At 51.0% G+C, this 23,154-nt stretch overlaps 1 protein-coding gene across 1 annotated transcript in view; it reads right to left on the minus strand.

The window, feature by feature from the left end:
• The window catches only part of GALNT2 (polypeptide N-acetylgalactosaminyltransferase 2), a 172,690-nt gene that overhangs the window by 12,294 nt on the left and 137,242 nt on the right, over positions 1 to 23,154 (minus strand). Inside the window, exons 4-11 of the mRNA XM_065893867.1 lie at positions 20,207 to 20,305; positions 19,903 to 19,970; positions 19,580 to 19,645; positions 13,539 to 13,660; positions 11,362 to 11,449; positions 8,090 to 8,177; positions 7,012 to 7,115; positions 3,900 to 4,026 (exon numbers count right to left, since the gene is read on the minus strand). Of these exons, the coding sequence (XP_065749939.1) occupies positions 3,900 to 4,026; positions 7,012 to 7,115; positions 8,090 to 8,177; positions 11,362 to 11,449; positions 13,539 to 13,660; positions 19,580 to 19,645; positions 19,903 to 19,970; positions 20,207 to 20,305 (762 nt within the window). The remainder of the gene's footprint in view (positions 1 to 3,899; positions 4,027 to 7,011; positions 7,116 to 8,089; positions 8,178 to 11,361; positions 11,450 to 13,538; positions 13,661 to 19,579; positions 19,646 to 19,902; positions 19,971 to 20,206; positions 20,306 to 23,154) is intronic.

Here is a 23,154-nt window from a genome sequence, read left to right on the forward strand (position 1 = left end):
TGACATATGTACCTAGATGGACTGCTGTTTAGAAAGCCCCGTAAGAGGCAGACAATTTGAGAGCACCCGTCCTCTGATCCAGCAGTTCCACCTTCTAGAAATTTACCTCAAGGAAATAATCAACCAGGAATGAAAATACGCTCAATTTAGCACAGTGTATAATGGCAGAAAAAATAGAAACTATATGACCGTTAACAGTAAGGTGGTCAAACACATGGACTCCTCCGTGGCCATGAAAGATACTGGGGTACACGTTGCCTGTTGCCATGGACTGACGGCCCTGACTTGACGGGTGAAATTACAAGATAGCAGAACAGTACACAGTCGATACGTGTGTGGAGGGAAAAGAAGGGTGGGGCAGAGGGAGACAGAGGGAGACGGAGATTGAAGGATGTTTTCTCCAAATTATAAGCTTTTATGAATTGCAATCACACAGTGGTTTTAAATCACCTCAGTCATTAAGTGATTAAGTCATTTCTCAACTCCTAAATGCAACACCACCCTTTCTCTGTCTACTTAATAAAAAAGATACGTAGGTAGCTTCAGAGAATGAGCTTCATGTGCCACTCAGCACTAGTTTCAAGTCATTTATTCACGTTTCGTAGGCGCCTCCTATACGCTACGCGGTCTTCCAGGGGCTGCAGGTACTGGGCACCTGGGCCCGCTCTCGTCTATCCGGGTTCCTCCCGCCTTTGCTCCCTTGCTGCCCCCACTAGGTGCAGGTAAGGTAGCTCTAGCGGGGAGCAAGCAGGAGACAGAGAGGGTGGAACTGGCCAGTTACACTGCCTGGTGGCAATAACAGAAAAAAGTCTAGTAAGAGAGTAAGTTTAAACCGCTGTTTCCTGTATTTATTTGTAGTTTCCCTCGCCATGAATTAGTCTCACCATTAACTACTCAACATGAACCCAAATATCCTTCTAAGACACCTGCCCCATGGCTCTTCTGACTGGGAGCTCCCCTGGCCTTTGGGTAAACTCTAATCCACATGCACACGCAAGCACACACGCGACACTCTCCAAACAGTCTATTTAAGAGGCTTGTAAGGGGCTAACTGGAAACGTAGCTGTGTGAAAAACAGAGGCAGGAACCGCCCAACGGTTCGCTCTCAACTGGTCTCCAGGGACGTGAGGTGATGTAAGAGCCTGCAGGTGTGTCATCACCTGGGCCTCCCTAAAGCAACAGGCGCCCAGGGCACACCCAGGGCACACCCAGGGCGCAGTAGGGTTGGGGGGCAGACAAGGCAGGACCCCACGGGGCCACCTCTCCATTCATTCATTCTCCCCTGCTCCTCTTACACAGTGACCCTACACAAATGAGGTGGTCCTCTACCTGCTACGCTAGAATGCCTTTTAGAACCTGTACCTCATCCCGGAGCTCCAGCAGCCTCAGGCACTAACTGTGCTTAGGGGTCCAGATAAAACCTAACGTGGACTCCAGAGCCAAGGGGCTGGACATGAAGCTCACTTTCCACCTGCGTGAACTCAGACAAAGCAGCCGAACCTTTTCGTGCCTCAGTCTCCCGTGCCCCCAAAGTGCAAATTAATAATAGTACTTAACTCATAAGGTTTTATAAGTAGTACGTAAGTGAATATTTGCAAAGCACTCAACAGCCTGGCACACGTGAAACACTCTATAAATATTAGCTATTGCTGTTAAGTCCCAATGTTTAGTGGCGAAATACTTATACATTGAATGCCACATATTAGAGGAAATTAAAGAGAACTGGAAAGGGACCTCAGAAATAACACATTCTACCTCTTTATCTTTTAGGTGAGTCAACCGAGAGAGAGAGAGAGAGAGAGAGAGAGAGAGAGAGAGAGAGAGAGAGAGAGAGAGAGAGAGGGGGAGAGGGGGAGAGGGGGAGAGGGGGAGAGGGGGAGAGGGGGAGAGGGGGAGAGGGGGAGAGGGGGAGAGGGGGAGAGGGGGAGAGGGGGAGAGGGGGAGAGGGGGAGGGAGCGGGGAGAGAGAGAGAGAGAGAGAGAGAGAGAGAGAGAGAGAGAGAGAGAGAGAGGGAGGGCGGGGGCTGTGACTGCCGCGCTGAAGGCCTAACAGACCCACGCTGCCCCCTAGTTCTGAAGCCTGGGTCCCTTTCCTCCCCGCATCTCCAGTGTATGGGACTCCCGGGCTGTAAAATACAACGGAAAAGTTTTCTTTCTAAAAACAAGCGCCTCTTTTTTCCTTTAAAAAAAAGTGCATAAAGCAACGTTTTGTGTGTTTTAACACTGTGTTCTGAAATCCCACGCTCTGCTGGTAGGCATCAGTGCTGTGATTCCAGGTATTTGATGCCTCTAATGAGAGGTTTCTGGGAAGCACTCATGCTGCCCCGGGGGAAAACGTACATTATCACCGTTTGTTTGATTTTGTAGAATTCATCGTATAAGAGCATATTTTTGTTTCTAACAGAGCAGAAATGATGTTTAGACAACATTTGGGAAAGGATACACTTTTGAGAGAAGGTAACTTGGTCAGAAGCATCATTTGACATTTGGCTTCTATTAAGGTTCCCTAGAAAGTTGATACGCTACGCTAAGAATCCACCTTCTGTACAAGACAGGTATACTTATAATCTGTACTTAGTAGTTTTCAAATGCCACATAAAAGATAAGCTGGCCATCCTCCCCCCGTGCACGCCCACCCTGCTCTGAGGTTTCCCTGTGTCCATAGGGGCATCCCGTTAGCAAAGTGTGTGACCGGCAGCCTGGGGGTCACCCTTGAGTCCCCCCGGCCCCCTCCCATCCATTGGTAAACACGCCTGCCTGGGGCCGCAGCTGGCACCTGGCCCTGGCCCCCCAGCTCTGCCCGGCCCTGCGGTGGAGGGGGCACACTTCACTCGCACCATCGTTTCCTCCTGGCATCATCCTCGCGGCCCCCCGCCCAGGGGACAGAAGAACCCCCTTAAAGTTCACAACAGAGAAGTCAAGTATCTGCGTAAAACCCACAGGAGCTGCCCCTCCTCCTGCATCGAAAGACACCCAGTTTCCCTCAACGCACAGGGTGCAGACCCAGCTGGTCTAGTCTCCCTCGGTGCCTACTGTCCCCTCATTCTCTGGGCTCCAGCCATACTGGGCAGCCTTCTGTTCTGCAGGCTCGTCTCGGCACTGAGGAGCTGCTCCCCACGGGCTCCTCTGGCTCTGGGACAAGCGCCCGCCCACCCTGCAAACCCGTCCTCCTGCTCCAGCATGTTGGCCGCGTGACCACATTCTGCCTAGCTCGCAGCATCTCTCGGCGTCTGAAGTCATCTTTTCAGCTGAACGGCCCCGTCTCCCTGGGCCAGGCTGGCCGGCCTGTGCACGGTTCTGTCTTGCGCATCTGAAAGAATTCCTGAGGGAAAAAACGGCGTCCCCCGCGCTGGTAATTCGCTGTTTTTTCTTCAGAAAACTCTTCATTTGGTGTCTTTCATGTTTGCAAAAATCTACCTATTATCTATCGTGTGTTATCTGCCTCTACAGCCCAGTGGGTCCTGGGCTTGAACTTGTGTGGCTGCCTTTAGCGCTGTTCATATACTGCACCTTGAAGGGTAACACGTGATTTAAAAAGTCCAAGCACTCCTCTCTCCTATCTCCCCATAACACGTTTTTGGCACACGGTTCGGTGACCAGTCCCACTGGCCCTACCCCGCCCTGCGCCCCGCCCTCACCCCCGGCCACCCCTGTGTGCTCTCCATCAGGACAGCTGTGTCGCTCTGAGGCTGTCCTGCAGGTGACCTCGTGCCCCATGGATCTGCTGAGCGAAGCATCTGTCACTCAGCGGGATGCCGCCGTCCTCAGTCCCCACAGCTGCCCTCGTCACCGCCGAGCGGCGGCCCCTTAGAGCACACGTTTCCACACAGCCCACGGTCAGCCCTGCGTACGGGGCGGTCAGCGGTGCCCTGGGCCCTGCTCGGCCTCTCGGCCACTTACCGGGCAAAGACGGTGCCACTGCCGCCGGGGAAGGTGTAGGGGTGCTGCTTCCGGAACACGTGTCCCACGCGGCTGCAGGGGATGATCTCCAGGCTGCCGCCACACTGCCACACGCGGAACGAGATCTCTGAGGTGGTGAACGACACGGGGTGACCGAGAGCCCGGGCCACCCCACGGGGTGCGGATGCCCACCCTACCCCCGTGGCCTGAGGCGACGCCCAGGGAGCACTCCCGTTCCAGAGGGTCCTGAACGTCCCGCGTGGGGACCTCTGACACCTCGTCTCGAGGCTCCAGGGCACAATCAAGAAAGTACGTGCGAGGGTTATGGGGCGGGGCGTGCCTAGGCATGTCAAACCATCCAGCTGTGTACCGAAGTATGTGCGATTTTAAGCTGTCACTGAAACCTATGGGGCGGGGCGTGCCTAGGCACGTCAAACCATCCAGCTGTGTACCGAAGTATGTGCGATTTTAAGTTGTCACTGAAACCTCGGTAAAGGTGGAGGGAAAAAAAGATCGAATGAAAGGTCCTACTTCAGTTCACTAAGAGGGTGTCTGCACAGCACGGTGTCGTTTTACAGACCATGTGAAGTAGTGGAGACAAAAAGGAAGAATTCATGCCACACTGGGACATGTACTCCCTTCGATTTTAGCACTGATCAGAATTACAGATGCCAGCTCTACCTGTGTCACCAAATCCCATGTTTTCATGAAAGAATTCTATCTGAAATTTAAAAAGAAGTAAGAGTGAGCCTACGGAAACATTTTTCAAATTCAGACTAGAAGCCCTGAGACAAGAGTGACTCCCTGGTCTACTGAGAACAGAAAGACTCCTGGCGTCAGACCATGCGTCCCTATAATGTCACAAACACTGCATGAGACATGGCCTGGAACTCCTCTCTGGCCGGTTCTCCATCGTGGAGCATTACATGCGCCTTCTGGGAATCAGCCCTGAGTTAGAAAAGGCAACGGACAGTGCACGGCTGTGAATCAAAAGCCATGAAATGCCCACAATCAGCCCTAAGGTTGATGTAACAGGCAATCATATACGCCATCTTCCTCTAAAACTGTTTTTTTTTTTTTTTTTTTGGCGGTACGCGGGCCTCTCACTGTTGTGGCCTCTCCCGTTGCGGGGCACAGGCTCCGGACGCGCAGGCTCAGCGGCCATGGCTCACGGGCCCAGCCGCTCCGCGGCATGTGGGATCCTCTGGGACCGGGGCACGAACCCGTGTCCCCTGCATCGGCAGGCGGACTCCCAACCACTGCGCCACCAGGGAAGGCCTCCTTGTCCTTTTTAATTGCTTCAATTAGACTTACACTGTCGGTCAGGCAGTCTGGCAGCACTAGTGGATTTGGCGGGGCACACCTGGAGGGGGTGTTTGGATTTGACTCGGGCATCCCTGTCCCCTGCCTCTCCTAACTTGGGCCCACACAAGCCCTCAGGCTGGACAACTGCTGGGGGTGTGCAGGCAGCACCCAGAAAATCCAGTCTGAGCAGTACCAAGAAGAGAGGGAGACTCACATCACGGACTCTTCCTGCTGAAACCCTTGTGCCTGTTTAACCCTGATGAGAGAAGACCCCTCCAGAGCGGCCGCGTCAGAGCCTGTCACGGGAGGAGGTGCCAGGATGCTCAGGCCGGGTGGCCCCAGCCCTTCCTCCCCGCCCACCGTGCGTCACCCTACCTGAGCCCCTTGAGCCCTTCCAGGGAACCTCGCACAGGGCACAGCTACATAAACATACAAACCAAACCAACAATAAACTAGGTAACAGAAAAGATTATTTCCCCTCCCGCTGGTCTCTGGGTGCAAGGTCTCCTTTGATACTTAAATCAACACTCTCTCTACACCCTGATACAAAAGGCCACCTGCCCTCCAACCACGTCAGCCTGATGGCACATACTGCTGCGAACCCCACCGCGTTCTGGTCCCCCCAGTGGTGGTCCTGGCTGGCTGGGCTTCCCCGGGGATGTCTGCAGGGCGAGGGTGACTCAGAATTCCCTTCAGAAGGTTAACAATCCTTCTGAAGCCTTACGTGCTCCACGGCCTTCAATCAAGCCCTGCCTGTCAGTGTACTGTTAACAAAACCGAAAGGCATCTGACTCTGAACCTTCGTCCTGGTGTAGCTACTGAGTCTAAAGAAGCTTTCAGCATCAACAAAGGCAACAACCTCTCTCCACAGATGAGATGCTATCACTAACATTGATGTCATAAAATGAGAGAAAAATAATGGGCTTGTCTAGTCTCTTAAACTTAAAAAAAATCAAAGTCTCTGTTACAAGTAAAAACTACTTAAAGTGACAGTGGCATCCTTTTTACCTCCTTTCCTCGCCCCCCTCCCCTCCTCCCAGGGTACGTCTACCCAGGGGAGAATGTAATTTAACAGCATCCAATAGCCAAGGAGACAACTCAAAAGCTTCAAGTGAAACAAACAAAAACCCCTAAACAAACAAATAAATTAAGAGTCTTTTTATCTTTATGGAGTAAATACAATGCAGCTACCAATAAAAACCAAAGTCTATAAAATTCCAATGTCCGTAAACATAGGTAAAATGATTTGTGATTACAAAAAAACAAAACGAAACAAAACAACACGAAAACCAATTAGAACCATTCACAAAGTAGTCAAGAAGGGACGAAGTGCCACGGCCTCTCCACCCCATCTGATTCCCATGACTACAATTCAGCCAGTCCGACAGGCTTCGCCAGGGCTCACTTTCCACCCTATGTGGCTAAAAATGAATCTTAGAAGCTGAAATCCTCCCCCCATTTTTGTCAGCGTGCTTTCCAGACCCTGGATTCAGGTGACATTAAAAAGTGTGCATTTCCCTTCAAAGACTTAATATGTATCTAGCATAATGCCCAACCCAAGACACTTTTAAGAATAAAAAGGGTGCTATTTGTACCTTACGGGGGACTAATTATGTTCAGTAAACGGTCACTTTAATGTCTTTACAAACCTTTTCCAAGTGGCACCTGCATACCACAAACTCTTGCTTTACAGTCCTTCCAAAGCTTCCACTTTTCATTTCTACCCCTCTTGGTGGGCAGGAAAAGATCACGGTTTCAGCAGAATTGGAAACGGTTTGGTGCCCGAAGACACAAGGCTCATACGTACCCAGGTTTTCTCCTCCCCACACATCCATCATCATGTCATATTTCCCCAGTTCTTCAAAATAGAACTTATCCATCACGAACAACCCTCCAGCAATCATAGGGGTTCTAGAGAGGCAGAGAGGGTAGAAGGGAAGAGAGGGAGAGGTTGAAGGTCAAGGTTAGATCGCCAGCATTCTAATGCCAAGGTCAAGCCTACAGGCCGACCTTAAGAACAATAGCACAGCCATGGTCTTCGGCTCAGAGCTCTGGGTGCCCCTCTCTGCTTGACCCCTGCTGTCTTCAAGTGCCCCCCACTCGGATGCTCAGATGCTCCCAAGAGCGAGGGGCTGTGTGGAGCCTCCCTACGAGAGAGCAGCCGCTGGGGCTGGGACACTCGCTGACAGCGCCCTAGGCCGGTGCTCGGCTTTTCTGTGCCGCGGTCTCCTTGGAGGATGACAAACAGTAAGAGGCTAAAGCGCCCAGCGCACGTGGGGAACGCTCGATGACGGCAGCTACCCGTGTCCTCAACCTCGTCCCGGGGCAGCTTCCTCCTCTGTTGGACGGGACCGTCATCTTCTCGCGTCCCCATCAGCCTGGGGACAGGCCAGCGACGGGACCCCGGCCCTGTGCCTGCGGAGTCGCCGTGGTAAGTCAGGGCCCCGGGCCGCACGTCTGGAGCTCACTGCTCACGGGGGACAATCGCCGCAGTGCAGACGGCGCCGGTGTCCGCGGGGTTCCCCGTAACCACACGTCCCTGGGGAGGCGTCCCCACCCCAGCCGGGCGCGGCTCAAAGCCAGCTAAGCCAGCTGGTAGTGAACCCAGCAGCCCGACACCCCACCCTGTGAGGGAAAACGCTCTAGGCCACCAAGACACGAAGGACGTGGAACTGGCAGATTTGATACACGTACATAGAAAACAAATCTCAAAATACTTTACCCTATAAACTGGAGGCAGAGACTCTCCCCTGAGCTAGCATGAGGGGAGATGGGTGTGTGGCTGGGAGGTGAGAGCTCGACTAGGTCCCTAGGGAACATGGGGCCTGCTGTCTCATCTTCCACCCCGGAGAAGGGCACCCGAAGGACGCCCGCCTGCCACTTACTTGATGGGGGCGACGGGGCTCCCCTGTCGGGACCGCCTCTGCTCAGATGTCATGTAATCCCATTTGAACACCAAGTTCCAGTCAAAGCCTGCCGGTCACAGAAGAGAAAAGAGACACAGAATGCCGTGAGAATGGGCTGTCTGCTCCTGGCACCGCTGTCCGCCACAGCTTAAAAATATTTGCTGTTTGGAATGGACTCGCTGTAACCCAAACAAAGGAAAAACAAACAAAAACGACGCAGAGGGAAGAGAGTGACTGGGGGGGGGGGGCAGGGAGACCAGCCGCGAGGACGCACACTGAAATCTTCTTTCCCCAAGAAGCTTACCCAAAACAGAAGGTGTGGGTCAGACTTTTCTAAAACCAAAATGCATAAGAAAAAATGTGAAATAAGAGAACTGGAGTCTGTGAGGACATATCCAAGGGCTGTAAGGAGGCGACAAAGAAGAGGGATTGATTCAAGAAAAACTCTGCCAGGTGCCCCCAACACGGTCCCAGGGAAGGGACGGCACGGGGGGGGGGGCAGGAGTAGGTGGGAATGAAGGGGCAAGCGAGCTTCACTTCTGATAACATGGCACCTGCCCCATGTCACTTCTAGAATCCACAGGCCGTGTGGGTGGCAGAGCCCGGGCCTGGCCCCTGGTCCACAGCTGTCGGGTCTTGTCTTTACTCAGAAGGTACCTGGCACACCCAACCCGTGGATGCTCTCCAGAGCATGGGCCGCGTTGCCCAGGGTCTGACAGCCAAGCCTCACTGCTCCAGGGCTGTCCATCCCTCAGCCCTCTGCCATCAGGCTTTCTGTCCGCAGGGCTGGTGCAATGCCCAAGTTCAGACTTTCCGTCTGTGTGCTCTGAATCCGGCATTATTCTGCCCTGCAGCCTGAACAGGGTAGGATGGCACAGGGGCTCGGGGGCTCCTAGGCCGGCGTGGCACACATTATGGCTCAACCAGAGGGCAGAAAGGTGCCCCAGCTGTCCCTGTAGAGCGCAGCGGGCTGGCAAATGGGAGCGAGGGGCTGGAGGGCCAGGCACCAGCGATGCACGGAGAGGAAACAGACACAGACTGATTGTCTGAGGAGCCCGGCTCTCCCCAGACACGGCCTGCTGCGCACACAAGCACCGCCAGCCAGGGAGAAACAGACGCCCCGGCTGCACTGTTGACAGAACACAAAGGCCTCGACTGGCCAGCTGATGTAACATTACCTGCATTTTGGGGGAATGTTCATTATTATTTAGCTTATCAATTTGGTCCAAAGAGCCAAGCTATATTAGATTTTTAAAAATCTGCTAAAAACATCATCCTTGATTTTTCTTTTTTCCTAAAAGGGGTTTGGTGAAATGCTCTTAGAGTGAATCTGGCCTGGCCCGGGGGCAGCGGGAGGCTGCTCCCACGCAGGGCGTCTCACTGTCCTGCACCGGCTCTGCCGTAAGCGGCTGCCACGGGAGATGGAGAACCGTCACGTCTCAGCTCCGGCAGATCCTCGGGGGGACACACTCTGGACGCTAACGCTTTCTTGACAGCCAAGGCTCCGAACTCTTCATAGCCCCAGCGTGCTCACCATCTTCTAAGACTCTCCTGACTCCTGTTTCCCAACCTAAGTGTGTCCTCCCAGAATGACGGCCCGGCCAGAGGCCTCTGGGGAGCTGCCTGGTCACAGCCCTGCCCTCTGCCGGCCGCCCTGTGCGGCTGCATTATCAACCTGCTTCTCAGACAGGGACGCCGAGGGGCAGGGGAAACACAGCTCCCGTGGCGACACCGCCTGAAAGAGGCACCAGAGCCCGGGCCTCCCTGGCCGGCCCCAGGGTTCTGCTTTCTGAGGTTCCGTCCAAGGCCACGGTTCTACTGTGTTCTTTTTTGGATGTCAGTTGACCCTCAGTCTGTGTGTCTGTCTGGAACAGTCCAACTCCTAATCAGCTCAAAATGTTGGAGATGGGAAAAGAAGCCCCTCATTTTAGAGAAAGAAACAGGGGTGCTAGGATGCTGGAAAAAGGGTTCACTCATCTCAGGTATGAAAAATCAATAGTGAATAAATTACACACAGAAGGTAAAGGCTCTGACATCTCTTTTATCTCTCTCTCTACAGCAGGCTTTGCTGAATACTTGGGTCTCAGCCGAGGTCTGAGAGGCAAGGCTGCCGGCCAGCTGAGATTCAGAGCATGAAGTATTTACTGGGCTGTGTGGGAGCCCTGGGGCCACAGGTCACCCCCATACACACACAGTCCCTGGGACACAGGGGAGCCTGGGGCTACAGGTCACCCCCACGTACACACAGTCCCCGTGACACAGGTCACCCCCACATACACAGTCCCGGGGACACAGGTCACCCCCACGTACACACAGTCCCCGTGACACAGGTCACCCCCACATACACACAGTCCCGGGGACACAGGTCACCCCCACGTACACACAGACAACAGTAGAAGCCTGCTCCTCAGGCGGGGCTAGCGGGACTCCCATGCACCCATCAGCTTCGTGAAGCTCCTCACGAGAACACGGTTTCCCCAGGTGGGGTCCAGGAGCCCCTGGGGTCCTCAGGCCCTTTCAGCGGATGTGTGACGTTAAAACTGCTTTCAGATTTATGCTAAGGCTCTACAGGCCCCTTTCAATCTCATTTTTCCAAAGTGCAGGAAGGAGTGTTCTGGAAGCTGCAGGACGGGCAGCACCCATGTGGCTGCATCACCTGGTGTTCTCACCGTTCTCAGCCTTACCTTCTAACACAGCAAACGCTGATCGGTACGGCCTACCTGAACAAAGCTCTTTGGGGCCTTCAATTTGAAGTTTTAAGAAGGTAAAGAGAGTATCAGACAATTCACTGTGGGACCCCGCGGCGGGAGGGTTTCAGGGGTCACACTTGAGCCGCGAGGACCCCCCGAAAACTGGCAGGGTCATTCAGATAAAGGTTCCACCGCGGCAGAACGTGGGTGGCCGGCGGGCAGGAGAGGCTGACGGCCAGGCCGCGGGAGGGCTGCGCTCTGCAGGCCTCGGGGCCCAGGAGTCACGGGTGAGAAGGGCGGATGGGCTTCCAGCAGGCGATGGACGCTGCGGTGAGGGGGAGGGTGGAGAGGGCAGAACCCCATCGGCCTGGCGTCTCCACACCGGCTCCGTACGCCAAGCCGGTGCCAGGGACGGGAACCACGCCTACCGTCTAGGGGAGGCAAGGCCGTTTCTGTCCCCTGGTGAACCCCGCCAGCTGAACACAGGGGCGCTCTTGGCCGCGGCCCGGCTCGGCCGCGTGCAGGCGCCGTCGCCGTCCCTGGGACCCGCGCAGCACCTACCGCCTTTTAAGTCCGCAGACGCGCCCACGTACTGAAAGTTGTCCATGTTGATGACGTCGATGATGGGGGACACGACGCGGGTCCTGTCCTGCAACGCAGCGAAGGCAACAGCAGGTGTCAGAGGCAGCCGGGACCCGCACGGGCGGAGGCCTGAGCATCACCGCTCACGGGGAGACGGCCGCGCCGGTCCCCTGCCACCCCACGCCCTGGGGGGCCCGGCTGGGCACCTGCAGCCCTGCGCTGCGCTGGGTGTCGGGGGCGCAGAGGACGCTGCCCCCCAGGAGGCGCCCGAGCGCACGGGGCCGCCCTGCGGGGTGTTCACTGGCTGAGAGCAAGCCTCTCCCGGGACCGTTCCTGAGTTGTTTTTTTTTTCCCCCTAACAGCCAGGAGCAAATGTCAATTTTTATTAATTCCAAAGAAGGAGTTCTCAGAGCGCGCCAGCATGAGACTGTAGTGTTTTATTTAGTGTTTTCCCAAATGTCAAACCTCAACCACGGAGGAACTTTCATTCTAACAGGATCTAAGCTCGGCTGTACTTAAACACCAGTACTGTGTGAGCTGCAGGAAGCCTCAGGAAAGGACTCACGGCTGCGACGCCCACACAGATGCGACCCCGGGCCTGGGAGCCGAGTGTGGCGTAGAGGCTCCAACCGCATCACGGCGGACGGCAACCGAACTGACTAGAGAACCCGGAGCCCGAGTCTGTCTTACCCGTGGTTCCACCAAACACAAAACATTCCCTTAGGCTGAGGCCTTTCTTTAGGCCACACTGTCACTGCTCTGGTTAGAGTCTGCGAACACAAGACCTTTGAACTCTCCTGCCCTCTTTAAACCGGACTAGTTGGTGCTGGGGAGGAACTCTGCCCCACGCCGACAGGGAACACAAGGGTGGCGCTTCCCTGAGCCATGGCAAGAACCTGAATCAGCCAGAGAAAGACTTCGAGAAACAAATTAGTAACAGGGCAAGCAGAGCTAAGAACATAACACGTCAGAGGACCACGATCAGAGAACGGAGGGAAAAGTTCAGCCACCACCAGGTGCAGGTTTACAGTGTGGAGCCCCAAGCGCAGAGGGTGACGTCCTCCATGCCTGGCTCAGCCCGGGGATGGCGCCACAGATCATAAACTGCCCCACGTCCAAGTCCACTCCCTTTATTGTGATTTCTTTTGATGGGACTAGAATGAGGGAGAATGACCATTCTCAACTCTTCCCATTCTTTCCTTAGGAGGTGGGGGGGCTGTTTAAATAACCCTGACAGTCTGACCACGAAGCACGCAGCCTCCACGTGCCCGGGTATCTTGGCAGCTTTCATCTTGCCTCTGCGTCCCTGGGACGCACAGCCTGGTGGAGTGAGTAGCCGGGGACGGGGCCCCCGGGATGGGCATGCGTGTGTGTGTGAGAGGACTCAGGGAGGGACTCAGCGAATCCCGCTTTGCAGCCTGGGCTCTGCCCACTGTACGAGTTTTGGTTAAGTGATTAAAGTTCCCTGAACCCCAGTTCCCTCAACTGTCAAATGGGGGCGAAACCCTGGATTAAGGTAACGTGTAAAGCATCCAGCACGTAGTTAGCGCTCAGTAAACGGCAGTGAACGTGACGGTCACAGCACTAGTAGTTTGTCTTATTCATGTCTCAGGACTCACTGTCCAACCGCGATCCCTGCTATGGTGCAGAAAGAATGACTTTACTATTTCTCTAGTACTTTCATGACATCCACTTTACTGTCTCAAGGAAGTGCTTTCTTAGTAGGGAGGAAAGAAAGTCAATAAAGCAAGCAGAAGGCGAGAGAGGTATCACAAGAGGCCAGAGGTCATACTACTGATGATGTTTCTAGAAGGCGAAGGTGCACAATCTCGGGTCAACTGACAGCCTCACGCGTCCCTGTGTGGTTGGGACTCTGCCCCTCCCCACGAGCCGCAGCCTGGGTCTCAGGGCAGCACGGCCGGGCTGGGGACCCCGCGGCCTCTGTCCTCAGCTCTCTGCCCCCTCTGAGCTCCGAGAGTCAGTGCAAAGCTTCAGGCAGGGAAGGAAGACCCCCCTAGGGGAAGGGCTGTCGTAGCCTCTGCTGACCCTGGCCTCCTACCTGACAAATGAATTTCCCCTACTGATAGATTCCTGTGGAGGATAAAATCCTCGCAGGACCATGTCGCAGAGGCCCTTCCCCTGGCCCGCATCCTCACCTCGGCCACCCTCTCCAGGAGGGGCTCCAGCCAGTACTCGTTGCACTCGCAGTGGCTGTCCAGGAACGTCAGGACCTTGGCCTGGGCCGCGTCGGCCCCCCGCACCCGCGAGCGCATCAGGCCTGTAGAGTGAGGTCAAAAACACGTCGCGGGGGAATGCCCAGGGAACGCGAGAAAAACAAACAAGAACTGTACCCCCAGCACCTGCACCGACACCTCCCCACGCAGCCCTCTTGCTGGGCACGGAGTTTATCGCCAACGTGCGTGGAGGGATCAATACCACCTTGCAGTTTACCCAGGTAAGAGTTCTGTCAGGACCTTTTTTTTTTTTAAGTTAATTGGATGACTGAGAAAACAACCTGGAACTCCTGCCTTATGAGGAAGGCTTTCACATAACTGAAGTCTCCTTTATCAAGCAATGGAAATGTGGAACTTCTTAAACTACTTTCCTCTGACACAGCAACAGTTTTCTAATTAACTGGGCTAAGGCACGTGTCACCCAGACACTTCAAGTGCTGATGGGGCCAAATTTAACGGTGGTAATTTAATGATAACAGTGTTGTGAATATCTGTGTGTTCTAAGACTCACCACAAGCCAAATTAACATAAAGGATAAAGCCCAGTTGTTTGGCTTTTACACAAAATTAGTAACACTGTTGGTCAAATTACACAATTTGTATAGCTGTGATCTGTTAGTAATATCATTTTTTATTATCACACATAGTAATATTCATCACTAGATGGTGTGGTCATAAGTGGCTTCCGCTATGTATGCTGGGCTTTTATCTATGCATGGAGATGTGAGATTATTCACAACCGGTAAGGACAGTGTTGTGAGCTCTTAAGGCAGCGCGGTGGTCAGAAAGGGTTTTCCATGATTCTTAAAGAGCTGCATGCGAGAGGAGGAACAAGTTCTGGTATTATGGAGCAGCTTGTAATAGGCAAACCCTCTCTCAGAGAACAGGTATAAACTGAGCAAAATAGAAAATGCAACTATAGGAAAGGGCTAGAGTAGCCGAGGGCAGGCAGAAACTAGAGGGCATTCAACCCTTAAAAGAAGAAAATCACAGAGTGAAATCCCTGTAAACATGGCATTTGCCCCCGATGTTACTCTCCAATCCACTGCAGTGCAGCCTTTTTTGGCTTGAGGCGTCAGAGGGTAGGGTTTGGGGCTGGAGAGTGGCTGGAAACAGAAGGAGGAGATCCTGGGAAGGAGCTAAGTCCCAAATCTGGTGATAACTGCCCTTAAATCCTTGGCTGACGCCTGAACCTGCAGGCACAGGGGAGACCCCAAGGAGTCCAGGAAGAGAAACAATTAGAAGACAGAAAGAACTAAGATTTCAGCTGGAATCAGGGACACAATTTCTGGCAACTGAGTTGTGCCTAGAAGGACTTGGCAAACACCTCATTTCTACAGAAACTCCAGAGGGAACACATTTAGGAATACGGACTACGTCTCAGGAATAAGGGATTCATCCAAGATACACATATGCTTTCAAAGTATAAAGACAAGCCTACACAAGTTCAAAGTCATGAGCTAGTAATTTAATTGCCCAGTATAACGAAGATCAACACCCTAGAGAAAGATAACAGAATCCAGTGTCTCTACAACATACCATTCACAATATCCAATATAAAATTTAAAAAATTAGTAGACAAGAGAAGAGAGAGATGTGATCCATATCCAAGAGAGAAAACGTCAATAGAAACTCACTCTGAGATGAGGCAGATGTTGACATTAACAGATGAGGATTTTAAAGCAGCTATTATGATAACTATAACCAAGAACTCCAAGGAAACGATCATTGGAATGAGCAAGCATGGGGAATCTCAGCAGAGAAATGAAAACCACAAGAATTAAACGGATATTCCAAAACTGAAAACTGCAATTTTCTGAAATGAAACAATTCACTGACGGCACGTAACAGCAGATTAGAGATGTCGGAAGGACGAGTGAACTTGAAGATGGATCAATAGAGATTGATCTATCTGGCGAACAGAGAAAAAATACTGAAAGAGAAAAAAAGCCTGAGTAACCTATGGACAATATCAAGTGGTATATCGTATGTGCGCCCGGAGTCCAAGAATGAGGCATGAAACAATATATGAAGAAATAAAAGACCAAAAAGTTCCCAAATTTGGTGAAAACTTCAACTTACATATTCAAAGAGGTCAGCAAACCTGGAACAGGACAAATAAAAAGCAAATCAAATCTAGGCAAGTGACAGTCAAACTGCTAAAAACTAAAGATAAAGAGACAATCTGGAAATCAGTGAGAGGAAACAACCCATAACGCACAAGGAATCAACAATAAGCTGACAGCTACATTCTAAACAGAAAAACAGAGGCCAGAAGACATTGGAATGACATTTTCAGAGTGCTAAAAGAAAAACTAACGGTCAACTCAGAATTCCATTCAGAGAAAATATTCTTCAGCAATAAAGGAGAAAGAAAGACTTTTCAGATAAACAGAAATTGAGAGATTTTATTGCCTACAAGACAAAATAAAGTTCTAAATGTTCTCTGGGCTGAAGGGAAATGACACTAGATGGAAACCTGAATCTGTGGGAAAAAATGAAGATACTAGAAATGAAAAATACGAGGATAAATTTTAGAGTCCATATATACATTCTAATTTCTTTATAACTGATTATTTAAAGCAAACATTTTAACACTGCACTGTGGGGTTTAAACCATCATTAACAACATATGAAGGAAACCACATGACAACAGCAGTATACAAGACAGGGAACAGAAATGGAATTAAAACTGTTGCAAGGTCTTACATTTAAGGTAAAGTTGGATGGACTCTAAATAGACTGTTATAAGTTAAAGATGCATGATGTAATCCTCAGAGAAGCCACTAAAAGAAATATATAGCTAAAAAGCTACGAGAAAAATCAAAATGGAACACTAAAAAAAAAAACAAAAAAAAACACAAAACATCGCGTCAAACTACATTACAAAGCTATAGTAATCAAAACAGTATGGCCTTGGCATAAAAACAGGCACAGAGATCAATGGGATAAATGGAGAGCCCAGAAATAAACACACACACATATGGCCATTAATTTACAACAAAGGAACCAAGAATACACAATGGGGAAAGGATAGTCTCTTCAATAAATGGTGTTGGGAAACTGGACACATGCAAAAAAATGAAACTGGACCCCTATCTTACAACACACACAAAAATAAACTCAAAATGGATTAGAGACTTGAACATTAAGATCTGAAACCATAAAAGTCCTAGGAGAAAATATAGGTAAGCTCCTTGACATCAGTGGTGGCAATAACTTTTTTAATTTGACACCAAAGCAAAGGTAGCAAAAGCAAAAGTAAACAAACGGGATTACATCAAACTAAAAAGCTTCTGCAGAGCAAAAAGAAGTATTCACAAAATGAAAAGGCAACCTATGGAATGGGAGAAAGTATTTGCAAATCATATAACTCATAAGGGATTAATATCCAAAATGTATAAAGAACTCATACAACTCAACAGCAAAAACAAAAACAAAAGCAAAATAATCAGATTAAAAATGGGCAGAGGAATTTAAAGACTTTTTTTTCCAAAGAAGACATATAAATGGACAACAGGTCCATGAAAAGGTGCTCAACATCACTAATCATCAGGGGCTTCAAACCAAAACTACAATAAGATATCACCTCACACTTGTCAGAATGGCTGTCATCAAAAGACAAGAGATACCAGGTGTTGGTGAGGATGTGGAGAAAGGAGAACCCTTGTGCAATGTTGGTGGGAATGTAAATTGGTGCAGCCACTATGGAGAACAGTATGGAGGGTCTTCAAAAATTAAAAGTAGGGCTTCCCTGGTGGCGCAGTGGTTGAGAGTCCGCCTGCCGATGCAGAGGACACGGGTTCGTGCCACGGTCCGGGAAGATCCCATATGCCGCAGAGCGGCTGGGCCCGTGAGCCATGGCCGCTGAGCCTGCGCTCCGCACGTGACGGGAGAGGCCACAACAGTGAGAGGCCTACGTACTGCCAAAAAAAAAAAAAAAGCACACAGGACAAAGAGAGAACTTAGCCTACGAACACGGCTTTGGCTGCACAACGAGAAGGACTAGGCTTTCAACCTTCAAAGTACATTAGTATTACTGAAATGCAGATGTCCAGGCCCCACCCCTAGAAAAACAAAAATTTTTATTCAATTGTGGGTCGGGTCAAGGCATGGTCTTCTTTTATTTTTTAAATTATTATTATTTTGCGGTACGCGGGCCTCTCACTGCTGTGGCCTCTCCCGTTGTGGAACACAGGCTCCGGACGCGCAGGCTCAGCGGCCCTGGCTCACGGGCCCAGCCGCTCCGCGGCATGTGGGATCCTCCCAGACCGGGGCACAGAACCCGTGTCCCCTGCATCGGCAGGCGGACTCTCAACCACTGCGCCACCAGGGAAGCCCCATGGTCTTCTTTTAAATTCCCCAAGTGATTGTAATGAATAGCCAGGTTAAGAATCGCTGGCACAATTAAATCCCCAACACTAAATGAACCCAAGGCCATGATTTTATGCAACTGATTTTCTCTGTCACCCAGTAGCATTGCTATGAGCATTTGTGTACATGTTTAACTGTTTGGGATACACACACACAAGCACACATACATTTGTGTGTATGCATTTTCTCACTCGACTGTCGTATTCCTCACTTGTTCCATATAGTTCTACCATAATCTGGCTTCCCACAGCTGCCTCTCTTCATTCCTTCCCAAAACAATGCCTCAATGTGGGTTCTTACCCACAAGAACAGCCTAACGTGAAGCAAACGCACAATTTATATTTAGAAGGACTGCTTTTGATTTCTAAGCAGGTTAAAGGCCGTCTCTGAAAGCTAGCACGTGGTTTGTCAGTTACAAAATGCCCACATGAAAGCTAATTTCTTTCTTTTATTCCCTCCTCCCGCCTCATCTTTTTTTCCCCTGTGCCAGCAGACACTTTGGGTTTGAATTCAACAAGTTATCATGTAGTTTCTTTAGGAGCAAATGCAATGCAAGATTCTGGTTTAATCTCAGCTTGGGGGGCAGATGTGAGTCCAGCAAACAGCTTGCTTAGGGGCAAGGCTGACCCCATTGTTTATGCATCTTGAACATCTGGATTGATGACCTTAGTTGGTTAAAATACGGTGTTGATGACATTGCCCTAACGGGCTCACCCACTTTACTGGCCGATTAGATTCTTGCTAAGAAAAACTGTATTTCCCGACTCCAGGTGGATTGCACAGGGAACCAGAAGAAAGACAATGGTCGCTGACCAAACGGCACAGCCACCACTCCAAGGTCAACAGTCAGCCTCAAACAGCCAAAACGGCACGTTTCAAAGCTCTGCCATTTTCCTACAGAAACATTTCTCAGGACCACGGAGGAGCTGAGAATCCAGCCACCAGCTCTGCACCAGCATGGATGCGCTGGATGTTAATTACATTGAGTCCGGCTTCCTTTCCAGACACTTCAAAGTAATGCTTTCCTCTCTGGAGCTTCTCTTATAACTACCAATAAAGTGGGCTCGATGAGCCCAGCTCCAGCAACGACAAGACTGACATCAGGTTTCGAGGCTGGCATTTGCAAAATCCAGTAAGCACGTAACGCCGGTGGGCTTTCCCTTGTTTTCGATGGTTCACCTTGGGCAGGCTGTCAAACTGGAACCCCAGTCATTTTATCAGATGCCTGCAGCATGGAGTCATTAAAGTTCTCATTGCTAAATCTCTGTTTTTCTTCTAAATCCTAGTACTCAAGGGACTGATAAGACTTCGTAGGTTGTGAAAGAAAGAGAGAAGCCAGTTTTCTAAATACATAAATAAAAGCGTAAGTTGAACTATTGCCCTGGTGCACAAACAATTTCAATTAGTTAAGCTTTCGATATCCTTCCTAGGGTTGCTGGGAGAGGCTCCCAAGACGCTCTGCTGGAGGAAGGCAGACAAAACACGAGACAGTTCATTGTTCTTGGAGCTGAAACGCTTCTTCACATTATTACTGGGCTCAGGAAAAGTCAGAATTCAACTGTCTTGGTACTGAATCGAGAAAAGTCTTACCTTCTCGCCGATCATTCCTGAGAACCCGCACTTTCTCAATTTTCCCCAAGAGTGCCCCGTCTTCCGCTAGGAAAAGAAAAGAAGCAAGGCTTTTGAACCTCAAGTTAACTAACGGAGGGCTCGGTGGGCAGGGACGGTGATTCTCCATCACCTTCGGGCTGGTGAGCCCCTCGGGGCATCAGAGAGGCACCCTCTTTCTGCGGCCCCTACTTCTGACCTTTTCTTAAAACTCAGGCTTAGCACCCACAGCCCAGGAAGGCTGGTACCCAGAGGGCCAGATGGAGGGGGATGCTTGGTGGGGGGGGCAATCGGTCTCTACTTACGGTCATTGCTGTAGTCGTCCACCAAAATGATTTCTTTTATCAGGCGGGGTGGGCTTTTCTTAAGCACGCTGAGGAAAGGCAGAAAGATTAAGCTGCAGGCCTTTCGGGCTATGACTGGGGTGTGCAATTCTCACCCCCTGGCCCCTGCGGGGCTGCACAGTCAGGTGCCCTGTCTGCACCCCCAAAGACAGCCCCAGCCCGGCTGCGCTGGGGATCCGGCCCTCGTTCAGCATCCCTGCCGGGGGACGACCCCTGCCCGCATAAGCGGCAACGGGTGGCAACAGATGGCAGCCGCCGGCCTCACCTGACCACTGTTCTCAGCAAGGCCGACCTGGCTTCATTGTGAAACGTGATCACCACGCTGGTGGCCGGCAGATCTACCCGCCACTGCTTCCGCTGACACCTGAAGGAGGAGAAAGAGTGACCTGAACGACGAGCCCGGCGCGCCCCCGACAGTGCGGGCAGGTGGCCCTGTAGGACGGGCACTCGGGGTGGACCTGTCGTCTGCAGGGGGCCCTGGCCTATTCTGAGATACGGCGACAACGGCACATAAGGACACAGAAAAACACAACCAGAGCAACATTTTAAAAGATGAGAGATTTCAGTGAAAAGTAACATATTGAGAACATCTTTCTAACATGTTGGAAAAAAAAGTGTGTTTCAAAACAGTGAAATCCCATTTAGTCTCACATGCAGATACACCTCTATGGATGTGCTTTTCACAGTTCACAGTGGTTATTTCTGAGCGGTGGAACCAACTGTGCACCGCTGCTCTTTTCTCGTTTCCTACTTTGCCTGCAAGCAAGCACGTGAACCGCTGGGATTCTTCCCAAAGTTGCATGTGGTACCTGGCACTACCCCACTGACGGCGCCCCCGATCCTGGCATGCAGGACACACGCCCCTCACCTCGCCAGGCCGCGTCCACACGACGTAGGTGACAGCAGTGCAGGCTGCTGCCGGCGAGGGAAGGATGGGTGGGCACCTGAGCCCGTCGGCTCCCCCTTCCACTTGCGGCAGTACTGAAAGAACCCAGGACCGCTCTGAATAAAGCTGATTCAAGCCTGCAAACTACCGGCAGATTACAACAGGCACTTGTCACGTCTGGTCCCTGCAGACAGACACAAGGCTGCCACGGCCGTAAACGGCTGCTTGAAAACACAGGACGCTGTAGCCCTAGGCTGAAGGTGCATCACCCACTAGGCGACAGAAAGGACTAGTAAAGGGAGACTGGGCTCTGCAGAACCCATCATTAAGGGACCCTTCAATCCCCTGAAGGCTCCATGAACTTGAAGAACATGGCAGTGTCGAGGTGATGCTCCCATGAGAGAACAAGACCCCTGGGCGGGCTCACAGCTCGCGAGGACGTCTGTGAACAGTCAAATCGTGGCGTGGGTGCATTCAGGGAGTTACCAGGCTAGTGGTACTACTGAAGCCGGGAGGGGGGAAGGGGTGGGGCGGACAGCAAAAATATCTTTGGCCTCTGGAAGCAGTTCTCAACCAGTAATTTTGTACCCAAGGTGGAGAGGGTGACGGTCTGGCCTGCAGTAGGGTAGGGAACACCAGCCGGTGCCCAGGACGTGGTCCCTCCAGGCTGCACTCACCATCTGGGGGTCCGTGCACACAGGTATCACTTCAGTGGTTTCCACTGGAGAAGCTGGAAAACCTTCCATGGGGCCAATACGTTTTCAAGAACTTGTTTTACTCCTTAGCTCTTAATGGAATTGACCACAGCTGTAAGTGATCTGCTCCCAGAATTAAAGTATGTATCGTAAATGGGAAATCAGTAGGAAAAGGAGAAAAGATTAAAAAGAAATCTTTGGTGCTCAGCTGTGCCTCAGAGGAAGACAGTCAACAGACACCGATTTTCCCTCCTGACTGGTAAAAGTACTTCAGAGCAAATTTTGAAAATGAACAAGAAAAGCAGCAAAATTAGAAAGCAATTAGGTCAGATCACAAAATGGGCTTCTTTTGTTTATGTCAGTTATGTGGATAGCTGGATTTTAATTAACCGCCAGAAAACAACGTAATATACCAGTCGCTGTTGTTTGGGAAAAGAATGAGTTCTGGAATTACTGTTGTTGATCATTATAGCTCCTGACAGACAAGTATTTAACGACAAGTAGATTGGTAAGGCTGGGTTTTTGTTGTTGTTGTTTTTTAATTTCAAGAATCCGCCAATTGTTAGATTAAGGAAGTAATGAGACGCTGCAAGGTTCAACTGTAAACAAATTACCAACGAATGTCATTCCCAAGAACCCAATCTTGTAATGCTAACGAAATAAGAACCCCAGGATGGGACGCCCTCTGCAATCTGGCCCCAACCCACCCAGTGGCGAGGGCTGAGTTGAGCACACAGCGCTGAATGACTTGCTGAGCTCGGGCTGGAGAGGCCACGTGAGAATCAAAAGGAGAGAAGGAAGCATTTTTCAGGCTCAAATCATAGTAAGCTCAGCCGATCCAATCAGGTCCTATTCTCGCGTTTTCTGTTTCTCTGCAGGAAGCCTCATCTCCAGGCACTTGGAATTCTCAAGGGGCTCTGGAAACATTTTTCAGAACACATAGGGCTGCTGCATTCACATCGTTTTATTAAAATTCCATAACACAGGGCATCAGGCACCTAGTTTTGCTCGGAACTGGCAATGAGGAAATTTCAGAGGTATATCCCATTCCTAAGGTAAAGAGGGATGACAAGTAAAGACTGAGGAGTATCTTATACCCTGTGAGTCTGAGTGTTACAGCTTTAGTATATGAATTCGGATCCTAAGTCCATACACTGTGCCAAGATAAAAGGGGAGGGTGGTATCTGAAGAATTTCTTTAAAAAGAAACAGAATAAATCTTGCATGTAAAGAGCGCTGTCCCTGCCAAGCAGAATTCTCTGCTCCGGAGCTGGGGGAAGAACACCCGCCTGATACAGAAACCTGCCAGGGGAGCTGGCTGCCGGGGGCACCTTCATCCTTGAGCTTCTTTGGGAACTGATAGAAGCTGGGGTTTATTTGGAGTCGGCATCAAGCACAGTCTGCAGTCAGTTCTGTTCTCCCTCCCGGATGACGCGGCTGAAGCAGCGTGATGCTGAAGATGGGCTTTGGGTCAAGTTCACTTGGGTTTCCAACGGTCATTCTGGTAACTCCCTGTCCCGTCAAATGGGGACTTGAAAAAACTGGACACAGTGATTTTTTTTAAATCTCTAATTTAGCTTTACATTTCTCTGAGACTAGATGGCCATCAAATCTGAATTCTGCATCAGCTGAC

The sequence above is a fragment of the Phocoena phocoena genome, chromosome 16 (assembly GCF_963924675.1).
Source record: "Phocoena phocoena chromosome 16, mPhoPho1.1, whole genome shotgun sequence".
Classification (NCBI taxonomy): Eukaryota; Metazoa; Chordata; class Mammalia; order Artiodactyla; family Phocoenidae; genus Phocoena; species Phocoena phocoena.